This window comes from Oryzias latipes, chromosome 4 (assembly GCF_002234675.1).
Source record: "Oryzias latipes chromosome 4, ASM223467v1".
NCBI classification, from domain to species: domain Eukaryota; kingdom Metazoa; phylum Chordata; class Actinopteri; order Beloniformes; family Adrianichthyidae; genus Oryzias; species Oryzias latipes.
The window spans coordinates 14,243,237-14,257,240 of NC_019862.2; the positions used below are offsets into that span (position 1 = coordinate 14,243,237).

Genomic DNA, 14,004 nt, shown 5'->3' on the forward strand with positions numbered 1-14,004 from the left:
GCTCGTCTATTGTATAAAGATGATCACTCTGGTCATTATGGAAGTTTCGCATTTTCTTCCTCTTTTGTAACAAGTAATGGAAAAATAAAACATAAAATCGCTCACTGGTGTTCATGGAAATAAAAAACAACAACATAAATATTAGGTTTAATTAAAGGTTCAATAGGGAGGGTGTTGAATGTATCTCCTGTCAAAACTAAAGTCTGACTCTGCACATTCCTTTTCAGGACAGTGGAAGACTCCCTGAACAAGTCAAGTATTCCCAACATCTCAAAGACCACCTAAGAGTGGTAAAATAAAGTAAAATAAAAAAGTAAAATACTAAATTCACCAAAATTGAGTTAAATAACTTAAATACTTACTAGCATTACTTTTATGTGTGTGTTATTTTATGTTTACACAACATGATAATAAAATTAAGTACATCACATTGACTTAAGGATTGCTCTCATGAGGCTTACTATAAAAAAATGAAAACGTTTATGATCCATAAATGCAGTGAATATGTATTTGTCTTGTAGTATTTTGGATGCAAAGTTTATTATAAGGAGCGTGTTTGTATTTTTCAAAAATGTTAATAAAACTTAACAAAACCAGTTTTTTACACATTCCTAGACTTTCCGTATTTTCTCTTATTTTTCACTTTGTATTTCAATTTATTATTTCGGGACACAGAAATGACAGGAGAAAGAAACCTGAACAGAAACACCACTGTCCTGCAAAAAAAACAACAACAAAAAAACAGCCTTTGATGCAGGTCCTAAACTCTCCTCCCTCCTTCCAAAAGGTAACTCCATCCCATAAAGTTAGCTTCCATTTATGAGCTGCCTGCAGTCAGTGTGGGAAACGCCTCACATGTCCAGGAAAATCCCCATCCAAGAGTGATGCCCAGAAAGGAAAGGGAAAGGGGAGCCCCTGTGCCTCCGAGAAATCAAAGGGAGCCTAAAGGACGAAAGCAGAGAAAAGCCCCATCCGAGGGCACAGAGAGGCTGCCGGAGGATAAACCAGAGGCTGACCAGATGAAAGCTGAGAAGGAGAAAGAGGTTAAGCTGAAATCCACGGTGGTGGACATTGATAGTGTCCGAGATGAGAGAGTTAGGGAGGAGACCCTGGCACTTCTGGAAGCAGCAGAGCAGGAAGATGGTGAGTTTAAGCTTTTTAAGGGAATTATAAAAATAAAAAAAATCGCAGATTTAAACATGTAGTGATTATTGAAGATTAAGGATGGTGAATGAACGTCTTGGTGGATTTGTTTCACTCTGAGTGCTGTGACTCTCTGCAGGTTTGAAGCGCAAAAACCTTGGAGTGTTTGAGTGGCTGCTGATGGTCTTTGTCTTGGCAATGGTTCTCCTCTTCTTCCCTTTTTCCATCTGGTTCTGTGTCAAAGTATGAACCACACTTCAGTAATGAAACACTGCTCAGACGACTGACCAACAAAAGCTTGACGCATTCAGAATATGTCAAACAATATTCGAGGGAGAACATTTATAATCAGATGAGTTTTTGATATTTTCAGCCCATGTTAAGTGGATATGATGTAAATACCAAAACTAGTGTCACATCAACGGTTTAAAGACAGACACTGAGAACATGTGTCCCAATACATAATGAGAACACTGGCAGATGCTATACCAGAGGATTTGGTCAAATCTGATTAAAATCAGCTATGATCTATCAGAAGACTTCTGATAGCCTTTAGTTGGCTGTCTTTTGTTTCGCAGGTCGTGAGGGAGCATGAGAGAGCTGTGATCTTCAGGCTCGGTCACCTTCTACAGGGGAAACCTAAAGGCCCAGGTCTGCAAAAGTGACTACATTTTTTCATTTTGGCCAAAAACCCAAACCTAAACTCCTCTGAAAATGTTTATTTGAATTCTCTGACCAGCAAGAGGCAACTATGAGTGGTTTATTTTCCAAATTTTGAGTGAAGAGGAAAATTTCCAGTACTTTTTTAGAAGAGTGATGCACAAACATTTTTTTGAAAATTAAGTCATGAAGTCATTTCGTCATTGTCTTTCCAGGGCTGCTGTTTTACCTCCCATTTCTTGATGTGTGTCACAAAGTTGACATCCGACTGAGAATGTTGAAGGTTCCTCTTCATACGGTGCAGTATTAACAAGTATCATATTAAATTAAGTCTCTGGAGACATAGATCTCATTAAAAAAGCAGTGTAATCTTGTTTTTTTATTTTATTTATTTTTTTAAATTAAGGTGGTGACAAAGGATTTGGCCAGGCCAGAGCTAAGTGTGGTCTGTTACTACCAAATAGAGAATGTGGCTCTTTGCAGCACGGCTCTGTCAAGTTTGACCTCTATGCTGCAGAGTATAGTTCAGGCAGCAGTCAGAGACGTTCTGGCCCAACACTCTTTCAGCCACATCCTGCTGCACAGGCGGAGGATCGGGGAGAAAATAAAAGCAGGCGTAGACTCTGTTGCCTGTCGTTGGGGCATCAGGATGGAAAGAGCGGACATGTAAGACCAAAATCAACAGTCACTGCTTGAAACATTTTCCCTTTAGCTGTAGATCTCCTTAAACAAAATTAAAGAAAAAAATTGTGATAGATATTAGTGTTGGTCTTCTTATGTCTGGTCTAATCCGGTGATGTCTGCTTTTGCTACAGAGAGGAACTTTTTCTTCCTGTGGAGTTACAGCAAACTCTGGCTGCAGAGGCAGAAGCAAAAAGACAACAGCAAGTCAGAGTGAGTTCCTGCAACAGTACAACACAGTTACAGCTGTTATATAGATGCAAACAGTGCTGCCAACTGTTTTATTTGTTCTAACAAAAAAGGAAGAACAGAGTGTGAAACTGACTAAGTTCTCTCCCAGCTGTTAAAGAACCGTCCAGGGGAATGCAGCTCAGTTCCTGAACGATACTGAACCACTTTGTACTTTAAATTTAAGTGCAATCCTATCAGATATGTGCTTGTATTTGTCAAAATGGGTCTGAAAAACACTTTTCTAAGCTGAAAACAAACAGTAAATCCAATTTTTGGCTTGTGTTGCTGCTTAGTTTCTACCTCATTTCCAAGTCAATGTGTTAGTGTTACTTGCATTGTTCATAACAGACTGCAGAAGTTTTAAACATTTACAAGGAAAATAAATGTCTTATCTTCTGTTTTGGAAGAAAAGTAATTTTTTAAAGTGCAGAATTGTTTGAGAAAACATATTTTAGTGACAGCATCTTTTTTTTCTCTCAAAATTAGACAATTTTCTTTCCCAATTAAGAATTTTAGACTTCTTTCTAGGGGGCCTGTTTTTGCAGTGTGTCATGCTAATGCAGTGCTGAAGAAAGCTGGCTTTCTTAGAAGAAATATACTTTGGAAACCAGATCTCTCATTCTAATCCTAGTTATGAAAACCAGACTTCCAGTTTACATGGCGTTTGAGAAATCAGATCACTTTAAAAGTGGCTTGTCACCTGGTAACCTGAGACCGTGTTAACACATTCATTGTCTACAAAGATATAGAACTATAGAAATATTGAAATAGAAGTATAAAAGAAATTCAGATATGTATTTGTATGTATTCAATATGCATGCAAAACATAAACTGTGATGTATCTGTAAATATTTATGGATCCAAATTTGAATGGTGTGAGGATGCACTTGTGTTGGGGAATAAGATTTAAATTGAGCCAAATTCATGTTTCAAAATGACAAATGAGTGTCACATGTTTCCATGTGTGTATGTTTCTATGTGTAGTAAATTGTGTGTACTGGTATGTGTGAATCTGAAATTGAATGTGTACTCATTAGAGAGGGAACAGGACTGTAACAGTGGGTGTTCTAATAAATTGGATCTAGGGAAGGGACCGGATAAGGCTTTTACTTATTCTCACTTCCTTTTGGATATTTATTGTATTTTCTTTATTTTGTCCAATTTTACCTTTTAAAGTACATTACATTTCCAAAATAAAATAATCACCAATATATTGACTCACACCTGAAATTGCGCATTATTTTGCTAAGGTAGGAAGCTTAACCTGGAACATATGTTTTTTTTTTCAGTACTCAACTTTAGAATCCAAATTTATTTGTTAATTTCATTAACATGTCTTTCATTAAAGTCACGATCATTTTATTTTCATTTTGCATTTTTCCCCAGGGTTTGTGGAGGTCAGATGTTTTGATACTCTTTCTGTTCCACAGACCAAAGCAGCAGAGGGAGACGCAGCTGCCTGGGATGGTTTCAGAGCCTCCCTTCGTCTCCTCCACCCGGCGTTTGTACTTCCGCTCTCTCCTGATCTTTTCAATCTCAACTCTGACCTTTCGTCTCTCCCACCACCTCCTCCTCCTCCAACTGTGTCAGAAGAGGGAGACACAACAGCAGAGGAGCCAGCAACAGACTCACCAATGATGTGATCAACTCGTTTGTCTTGACAAGAGAACCTTTGGGAACAATCTCAAATATTGCAGATCTAAAGAGTTTAAAACATCAAAATAGTTCAACAAATTATACATTTCATATTTTTAAAACCAGATCCAGACATTTTAACTCTTGCAGCATATTTTCCCTCACGTGTTTGACATTGATTCTATTGTTCAGACAGAATGGCAATTGAACCTCTTTCTTAGTATTTTATTTGAACTGGACATTTTCTTTTCCTTAAAAAAGAAGCAGAAAAGTGCAAAAGACATTTAATGTAGCTCCTACACATTCAATATTATGTTTTATTTTATGTGACAGACAGGCCACATGCACAATCATTTTAGTCTGTTGGACCACTTTTTCTATTATCTATATATAGATATATCTATAAGGTTCCATATTTTTCATATTTATACTAAAAAAAATAACAGAAGATTTGCAAAAACTTTATTTACATTGGATGTAAACAGAATCCAGAACTGACACAAGCAAGTCAATTTATATGTAATACTGTGTATATCACACGCAATTTGATGAAAGACAGTGTTAGACATGATTTCCATTCTGGTTAAATGCAATAAAGTAAAAAAGAAAAACATTTTAGTCAAGAAAAGGCAGATCACTGTTTCTTTTGTTCTTTTTTGGAGCTATCCTGCTTGGCTGCTGAAGGTGATGGAGGAGGTGCCATCTTACTTTTCTCTGAAACACACATAAAGGCAGCTTGTCAGTGTTTTCTTTGTCATTTTTCTGTAAATAGCAGTGTTTTCTGAGTTCTTAGAATTTGTCTTCTGAGGGTTAAGGTTCCAGACTGACCCTCCAGTTGTCTCTCCAGGTCTTGTATCTTCTCCAGTGCTGCCTGGAGAGCCTCTTCAGCACTCAATGCTCTCTGTTCAGCTTTCCTCACTCGCATCTCTGAATCACTGTGAATAAGGGAGAAATTCACCCTGTGCACATTGAGAACACTTTCCATTCCAGAGAAATGCTTTAAAAATGCCAGCTAATTACATTAATACAGTGTTTTAACAATTTAACTCTGATGCTCACAGGAAATAATAGAAATAGTAAAACATGCAGAAAATGTGTACATTAAGGTAGAAATTCTGCTGTAGGACTAAACCTACTGTAGTTCTCTCTGCAGTATTCCCAAAGAGGTCAGATCACTAAATGCTCTCTGGGCTTCTTTAGTTGTCGGAGACACAACCAGCTCATCAGTCTGATGATAGGGAGGAACGGAAAAATGATGTAGTTTCCCAAAAGGCTACAGACAGTAAAAAGATTGTGGTTTAAAGGTCATGCCTCAATCACATGCACTCTGTTCCTTCCAAGCTTTATTTGAGAGATGTTTCTGTCATTGTTGATCAGATTTATCACTGGACTTTCACAAATCCTTAGCTCCATCTGCAGGACATAAGTGAGAACAGCAACAGTCAAGATTTAACTATCTGATGCAGCTTGAATGACGCAAGAAAACCATAATAACCATCAACTTATTGTTAAAACAATTATTTTTTTAATATGGTGAATTATAAAAAATATTGCTGATAAAAGAGATTTACAGAAGACCTGGAATGGATGCAAACCAGATTCCTTCAGACCAGCGAGGGCCCAACTTTAATCAAATTTGAATATTAACTGAAAACTTTCCTTTTCCCATCTACTGTTCCTATTTTAATTGTATAAAATTCATTTAGATAAGTAAATTTCAATCCAAATTCCAACAGCAAACATTCTGAGGCGTAACTTTAGTCTCATCTTTAATCTTCTTGACATTTTCTGCTGCAGACTCTCCTGTTATCTCCTCCAACATCAGAAAAAGCAAAAACATATAAAATAAACTTGTATCTTGTGATTGATGTCAGTATAAGACCACTGATTTGGTTTTTTTTGATCTTAAGAATATGCCTGATCACCTGAGTCTCCAGACTGTCTGCAGGCTCTTTACCATCCATGAGCCTTGAATGGACAAGAAGCTCCTCTGGATCGTCACGCAGTCCTGAGAGGATTATTTTACACGTCTCCACCCAGTCCTCACAATCCCTCTGATCACAGGATTTCAGATAAAGTCCAGTCACTCCCATTACAAATAAGTGGACAAATGAGCAAAACAACATTGTATTTAATATTAAAATAAATTTCACAAAGTGATCTCACTTGGTGAAATGTATTCACAAAGTGAATCTGAAATAAGTTTTTCTCATGAGTGGTTGAGCATCTGTCTAATCAAACATCAATATTTTTGTAAAACATAGACATTCTTTGACACCAGTTTTAAAGTTCTGCGTCCCACAAAAAGCTGACTGTACCCACAGATCCATTAAGCTCATTAAATACAACATTCAATTCAGCAATAATCAATATGACAGCAACCCAGCAAACACGCCTGCTAACTGACTTAACCCTTGTGGTACACGGTCTGGATAAGAAACAGGTGTCGAGAAGATCTATGTCATGCTTTTTTTTCACTGATTTTTGCTTACTATCAAAACATCTGCATAAGTAGCCGGCCTTCACTGTTTCTGAGTAAACATTCTGAATCAGAAGATTTACCTGGAGCTTTTTGCATTTGTCACTTTCAGACCCCGCTTCCGATGGATCGTTTTCCTCCAGAATCAGGCTACATGATCTAGATTTAAAAAAAAAGAAAAGAAAAGAAAAGAAACCTTAGTAAATTCAGAAAATCGAAACTTTAAGCCAGTGTGACAAAAAATGTGTAACTCAAAATAGAATAAACTTCTGATACTTGTTAATGTAGGTGGAGAGGAAGTCCAGTTTCCCCATCAGCACCTGAGCATCTGAGTCTAGAGATTGCAGTGAGATTTTCTTAATATGGAGGTGTTCCTGTCCAAGATCGGCTTCTTCAACACAGTCAGGTGTCAAGATGAGCAGCAGATCAAACATCCAGCTAGTCTGAGCCATGTGAACTGAAATGACCTATAAACATTATACATTAGGGGGTCTGTGCCAGTGAAGCTGAATCTTTCTATTAGAACGATATATTTAGCCAAAAAGGATTTGTACTCACCTCCTCTTTAAGTTTATAGATCTCATCATCAACAAAGCTGGACAAGCAGGCGGTGAACACTTGAATATCAAGTAAGACCTTTTCTGTCTCTTGGCTGTTTGAGGACAGCAATAAGGAACATGTAAGCCAGTAAAAATACTCAAAATGTATTTAAAATAAAGCACAAGAAAAGGTTTTTAAACAAAGAACTGTCTCCTTTATATGCAGTATTGTTAGATGTTCTGCATGTGAAGGAAAACTCTTCAGAAATAAGTAAAGGTTTTAACACATATAAACTTTTAAGCTTAAGAAACTATGAGATGATATTTGTTACCTTATCTTTAAAAATTGATACATTTTGCATTGGTTATTAATCAACACATTTTTCAGTTTATAGACAGATACAAACCACCAGCTGTGTAACTTGCTTTTTATCTATATACATGTTTAATTAATGCAGCTGAACAACTTGGTATGAAGGGAAATATCAAAATGAGTAAAAATTGTTGCACAGTTATAAAGAAAATACAAATTGAACATTTTGGAATTGCATAGATTATAAATTTGAGAAGCCTAATAGGACAAGGTACTGACAGTCATGAACTGGGAAGTTGTTTTGGTACCAAAATGCTTTTTCTTATGGTTGAGTAAATTTCTGTTCTTGAATTTGTTTATATTTATGTAAATTATGATATTTTGGGGTGTAATAATGTATGTGTAAGATGTAGCAGGATTGGCGTGGGAATTAATACATTTTTATATCAAATCAAATCAAAATGTGTGTAAAATCTACTTTAGAGGGAACTAAAGACTGAAATAAAAAATACTGCTACAAAAAAAGGACACTTACAACACGTCTGGCCCTTTTTTGTCCTTGTTGTCTGTCTGCGACATGGAGAAATGCCACAGTGCTTCTTCAACCAAACCCTGACAGTCAAATAAAACGTCTTTGAGTTTCTGCCAGTCAAAGGTGAACGCCGTTTTTGACCACGTGATACACGCAGAAGTTCTGAAAACCCAGGATTCAATCAAACCAAGCAGCGACAGAATCAGTCTGAGGATTCCTGAAGTGAGAGAGAATGGACACGTTTTACACATATATACAAAATGATCTGTCACAATGAGACTCAATCAAGCAAAAAAGAAAAGAAAATGTGATAAACATTTGTCAATCAAACTGTCACCATGTGGTGGAACAAAGTAAGATGATCTGTGTGGATGTTTGTTCTGGTGCCATGACTCTATAAGCTCTCACCACTGTCCCCGCTGATCTTTAACCCCAGCTGCTTGATGATTTCAGGCAGAACCCACTCCAGCTTCCTTACAGCCTCTTGACCTTCAGGAGCTTCATAGAGACGAGGATGCCTTTCAAACAACTGAAGGCACAAATTCAGCCATTTTTCCTGGACAACTCCAAGATTTCCCAGTGTCTGTTGACACGAAACTGGTTTCTCGCCTTGGTAGTACTCCGACAAAAGAGCCAGAATCTGTGGAACCAAGACAATATTGTTTTAGAGTAAAACAAAAGAAGGACTTTATTTTCTTGCAAACAATACATTTTTTAGAATCATTTGGACAGAAAAAAGTTTTGTCTCTACCATTAAAGAATTGATCCCCTAACCCTCTTATTGCAATAGGTGTATGATTGCAAAGACAGAAGCATTAGTTTTGTAAATGGAAGAGTAAAAATCCAGATTCTCAAAATCTAACATTCAACATTCAAAGTCAAAACAATATATTTTAACTTTTTAGGTTAAGTTTTCTTCTGATACGAAAAAGTTGCTTCTTAAGAATATCCCCTTTTAATTGTTTTAGAGATTTTAAGACATTCTTAATTTGAACACCTTTTAGAGAAAATAACAAAAATAGTAAAGTGGTGTATAGATTGGTTTCATTATGGCTGAAAAATGTATGAAAGAAACAAAGTAGATAAAACATGCCAATGAGCTGAAAGCATTGATTTTTGAGCTCATGGCTAAAAATACAATGTTAAAAGGAAAAAAAGAATTATGTCTGAATAAATAAATTACTAATTACTTGACCCCTATTGATGTAAATGTGCATCAAACAACTTCAGTTCCAAAATTACCTTAATTTAGATTCTACTTGAAAGCAAAAACATATATGACAATTTTCATAGCTGAAAATGAATTCAGGCATCAGGAGTTTAACAAAAACACCGACAAAAATGGGACACTAAAGTACAAAAAACGTACTGACTTACTTGTGACCACCGCTTCAAATCTGTGTGAATCTCTTCCACAGAGTTTTCTTTATGATTGAGATCAGGGCACCTAATGCATTCATGAGAAATCAGTATCAAGTATCACCAAATATCTTTTTTTTTAAGCATTATTGCATTTTTAAATTCTCTTACTTATTTTGAGCAGTGATAAGTGAGAGCCATTTAGCGATGCCATGTTGGACTACACTGATCTGCGCACAGTGAGCACGCTCAGTTGTCTTCAGCTGGGAAACCACATGGGTCAGCTCATCTTTCCAGTGGTCTGTGAGCTCCATGATTTCTTTGAGGTCTTCTGTATCCTGCAAACCAAAACCACAGTCTTGCTGAGGTGCCACAAAAACATGATCCACATCTGTAGAGAACAGGAATTGATACTAACACCTTTGAGGAGAGATGAAGCAGGCAGCTCTCTGCTGTCTGGAACCATCCTCGTTCGCTGACATGCAGCTGACCAACAAGATGCAGCTTCTTTACACTGATCAACTGACAGAATACAAACCAATTTTTCCTTAGTCCAAAAAGTTGTTTTGCTTTAGTTTAGCAGAAGTAGGCCACAGCATCACACAGTAGGAAATGAAATCCGCACACAAAAAGTGCAGAGTATTTCCTACCTTTAGGGCAAGGCTGAATGTGAGTTTGCTCCAGTTGTTCCTCTCCTCTGTCATTTGTAGCAGCTGAGCCTCAAGGCGAGTTCGAAGCAGCTCATAAAGCTCATGGTAACGCTGAAGCACGCTGAGAAAAGGATCCCAATCATTCAAGAGCTCACAATTACTGTTTTTATAGAGAATCTCTGCAGATCTTCTGCTTTGTCTCAGGACAAAACATTAAAATAAAAAACATCTTGACTCAAAACTAGAAATTAAACACTTTTTATAGAGTCCGTGTAAAAAACTGCATTATATAGTAAAAACTTTGTGAAAGTAAGCCCTGACTGCATAGCAAACTCACTCTGAGTCTGTTTTGGTCTGTATGAGGGCTTCAGCCAGCTGCTGGTGAGCATGCTCTGCTTGCTCACAAACCAAGGCTTCATGGTCCTTGATTTTGGATGCTTCCCTGTAAAGTTGACACAAAAATAGAAGCACAGAAACCTTTTCTATTTGAGCGTCAATTAAAGAAACTTTATTTAGATTTGCTGCATCATTCGGCTATATGTATTAATGATCACAATGTTTCAATTTGATCCTGACCCACATACATGCTCAGCTGCTGCAGGGATGACTTGATGCGGTGGATTTCCTCTGTGAGTCGGCGGCCCAAACTCTTCTGGGCGACTGTCTCGGTGTGTAAAGCTTTTAGACGCCGTGGGATTCGATCCAGCAATGCCTGGTAGCGTTGTCTGGGGCAAAAAAACCCCAAAACAAATAGGATTCATCTTTTATTTAAAATATAATTTAGAATAAAAAGCGAACCGCACACGCCGCTAACCTGAGTTTGGCGAGCACTTGCCCTTTCTCTGCACAGCCGACAGTAACCTGCCTGATCAGTTCATGGAAAACAGTGTTGTAGATGTTCTGCTCAACCTTTACCAGCTCAAGCAAGCCTTCCATCTATAAAGCAAACCATAACACAGCTATGAAAACTACATGTGCAGGTATTTTCTGATCAAGCAACCTGATCAGCAGAGAGATGACAGTAAGGTTAAAGAGGGCTGCTTTGCTTTAAAGGTGCAAAAACCTTTAATAAACATGTAGTTGTTATTGAGGTTCATTGGTGAAGCGAACAGAAATAGGTATAATATAAACCAGAAAATAACAGTTTGAACAGCTCAGAAACACCTATTTTACAGCGATCTGTTTTGGTAAACTTAAAACATTTTTGAATTTCTTTACTGTCACAACGGAAGATTTTACTTTCCGCAAATGCAGCTGTGCGCTCCTGTCAGCCAAAGAGGCGCAGGACCTACTTGGGAGAGCTGGGATAACTCTTCATTCTGTCGATCCACTCCCGCCTTCTCCAGCATGTCATCCATGTTTTTCATCAACTCGACAGCTTCTTTTCTACTGCTAGGCTTCCTGAACACAGAATATGCACATGCATTTCTATTAAGGCCCCACCAACATTCAAGCTTCTTTTTTAAACAGCCTTCTTTTCTTCCTCCAGATTGAAATATTTGATTTCTATTTCTCTGCAGAACAAAGTAGGTAAATTATCAAACAAAGATGCTTGGATCTGCGATGACTATGATTTGGACTCACAGTGACGGAAAGACCCGGAGCTTCTGCTCTTCATCCATCAGCTGCACTGTGAACGCACTGGGAAAAACAAGCTTGTTTCACTTTTAGCATATATATTGTTTGGCTGCATTATGAATGCTGGTGGATAAAATATGACTTTTAAGACAGACTCACTCCTCATAGAACTTCAGACACCCTATCCCTTTGTTTTTCACAAAATTAAATTCTTCTGGGATTAATTGGTCAGATATATTCAAGTTCTGAAAAAAAAGAAGAAGTAAGTGGTTATCACTTCATGGTTATCATTAAGATAAAAACAAAACATGCCCAATTTGAAATATAATTCTGGTTAAAGTTTTTGACTAAAAGCTGTTCTCATTCCCAAATGATCACTTCATAATGATATATTATGTTTTAAACAAATAAAAAGTTAAAGAGAGGACGCTTTCTTTCACATGCAATTAAATTCTAAATATGACAGCAAAAGTCAGAAGATCAGTAAAAAGGCAAAACTCAAATGCTTATATGGGCAGTCAATGAAGTAAGGCCAACATTAAACTTTTTCCCATTGCATAGGAGAAAATGTCTCAACATGTTAAATTTCAGGGATTAAAAAAACTGTTCAAACTGGGATTGCTCACCTCTGTGTCACAAATATCCCTTTTGCCCGTGAGTGATGGCAGTGGTGTGGTCTTCCTCTGACTCACCGCATCACACAGAAATGAGATGTCCCTAACATGGAACATGTTGAATACAAATAAATATCCTTTAATTCAACTATAGGCTGTGCTAATTCCACAGGAAAATATATATTCCTAATTTTAATCTACTTGGTAAACTATCACAGTAATCCAACCATGCATTACCAGAAACAATAGGGATAAAAACAGAAAACAACACTGGCCTATGTTTAATTCTGAGCTGGGTAATTGTGGTAGTATTAGTCATTAAAATCTTGCTGACCTGCCAGCTCCTGTCAGAGATGTTGGCTGCTCCAGGAAGAATTTGTATTTGTTGCGTCCGAGCGGGTGATGCCACACAGCATCCGGCCGTCTGACTGCACGGTTCTGTACACAGAAGCAGCTTCACAATAAGTCACACTTTAAGATGTCTTGAGCTGTTAGTGCTGCAGTATTTTCTGCCTAACTGCTGTTAATCAACATGCACTATCATCTGTACAAACAACTGCGCCAGATGTCTTATAGTGGAATATATATATATATATATATTTGAGTTAAAATGTTTCATAGTTTTTAACAACAACAAAAAATTCTCAGTGAAACTTATTCTTTAGCATAGAATAAAGTATGAATCATTTCAAGCTTTTTGTGTCTGTGCTTTAAAGTTGACTTTTTTCTGTTATTATGCAGATGACATAAAAAAGATTGTGGTCATCGAGCACATCATTTTTAAAGCCAAAAACACATCAGTTACTTATAAAACAAATGTTAAAAAGGTGTTTTTTTTTGTGACCTTATCAATGTTTTGTTTGCTGCTTAGCTAATGATTTCTTTTTTAATAAAATAAACATTTACAAACCTAATGTGATGTAAATAGGAGTTAGTAGATACCTCTGTTTACATGCTTGACTTGCATCATTGGGGGCATGTCACATCAGAACTCCATGTATTTGTTGTAACATAATATACTGTCACCTGGACTGGGGTCCATTACCTCGCAGTGCTGATGGTGCACAGTGTGCCCTTCTTTGTTCCCGTTGCAGACAGTGGAGGAGAGGCCAACTAGGAGTTCATCTGGGATGGTGGGGGGTTTCACGAGTGGAGGATTGTTTTTCCTGGACTGTGCTGCCATTTTGACCGCCATATCTGCTACAAAAGAAAAAAGTACCTGACGATCATTTCCACTTTATGACTTTTTAGCATTCGTTTCTCTGTATAATGCACACACAATATAAATTGGATCAAAAGGAAAGGACTATTGCTTCTTTTAATACTGAAAAGACATAGTGGTGCTCAAGGATTCTTTAACAGAAATATTCATGTAAAAGAGACAAATTTGCTTTTAAGCAAAGCAGTTTTACTATGAATTGCTGTGTACAATAGCCTACAACGGAAAAACTATGAACGTATTAGGATAACTAAGAATTAATTCCATAGAAAGAATTATTTCCGCTGAAAAAGGATGGATGACCATAATCTTCCCCAGAAATCAAAAGAAAATATCAAATATAAAAACATCAAGTAAATAGTTAAAAAAAT

The 14,004-nt window shown here is 37.1% G+C and overlaps 2 protein-coding genes across 2 annotated transcripts; one reads left to right on the forward strand and one right to left on the reverse strand.

The window, feature by feature from the left end:
- Positions 1-828: 828 nt before the first annotated feature.
- On the forward strand, positions 829-5,095 carry LOC101166708 (NPHS2, podocin). The gene is made up of 7 exons (XM_004067991.4): positions 829-1,143; positions 1,283-1,386; positions 1,722-1,794; positions 2,019-2,101; positions 2,210-2,469; positions 2,619-2,697; positions 4,146-5,095. The coding sequence occupies exons 1-7, from the start codon at positions 885-887 to the stop codon at positions 4,356-4,358; spliced, it is 1,071 nt and encodes a 356-aa protein (XP_004068039.1). The 5' UTR covers positions 829-884; the 3' UTR covers positions 4,359-5,095.
- axdnd1 (axonemal dynein light chain domain containing 1) lies at positions 4,799-13,609 on the reverse strand. The gene is made up of 20 exons (XM_023953859.1): positions 13,460-13,609; positions 12,749-12,852; positions 12,427-12,517; positions 11,960-12,045; positions 11,807-11,863; positions 11,515-11,623; positions 11,037-11,158; positions 10,807-10,947; positions 10,560-10,664; positions 10,223-10,343; positions 9,993-10,094; positions 9,744-9,910; positions 9,591-9,660; positions 8,622-8,853; positions 8,217-8,430; positions 7,388-7,481; positions 7,106-7,296; positions 6,913-6,988; positions 6,276-6,404; positions 4,799-5,763 (listed from the first exon to the last, which is right to left on the reverse strand). Exons 1-20 carry the CDS (start codon positions 13,607-13,609, stop codon positions 5,656-5,658), a joined length of 2,469 nt encoding a protein of 822 aa, XP_023809627.1. The 3' UTR covers positions 4,799-5,655.
- Between the last annotated feature and the right edge of the window lie 395 nt (positions 13,610-14,004).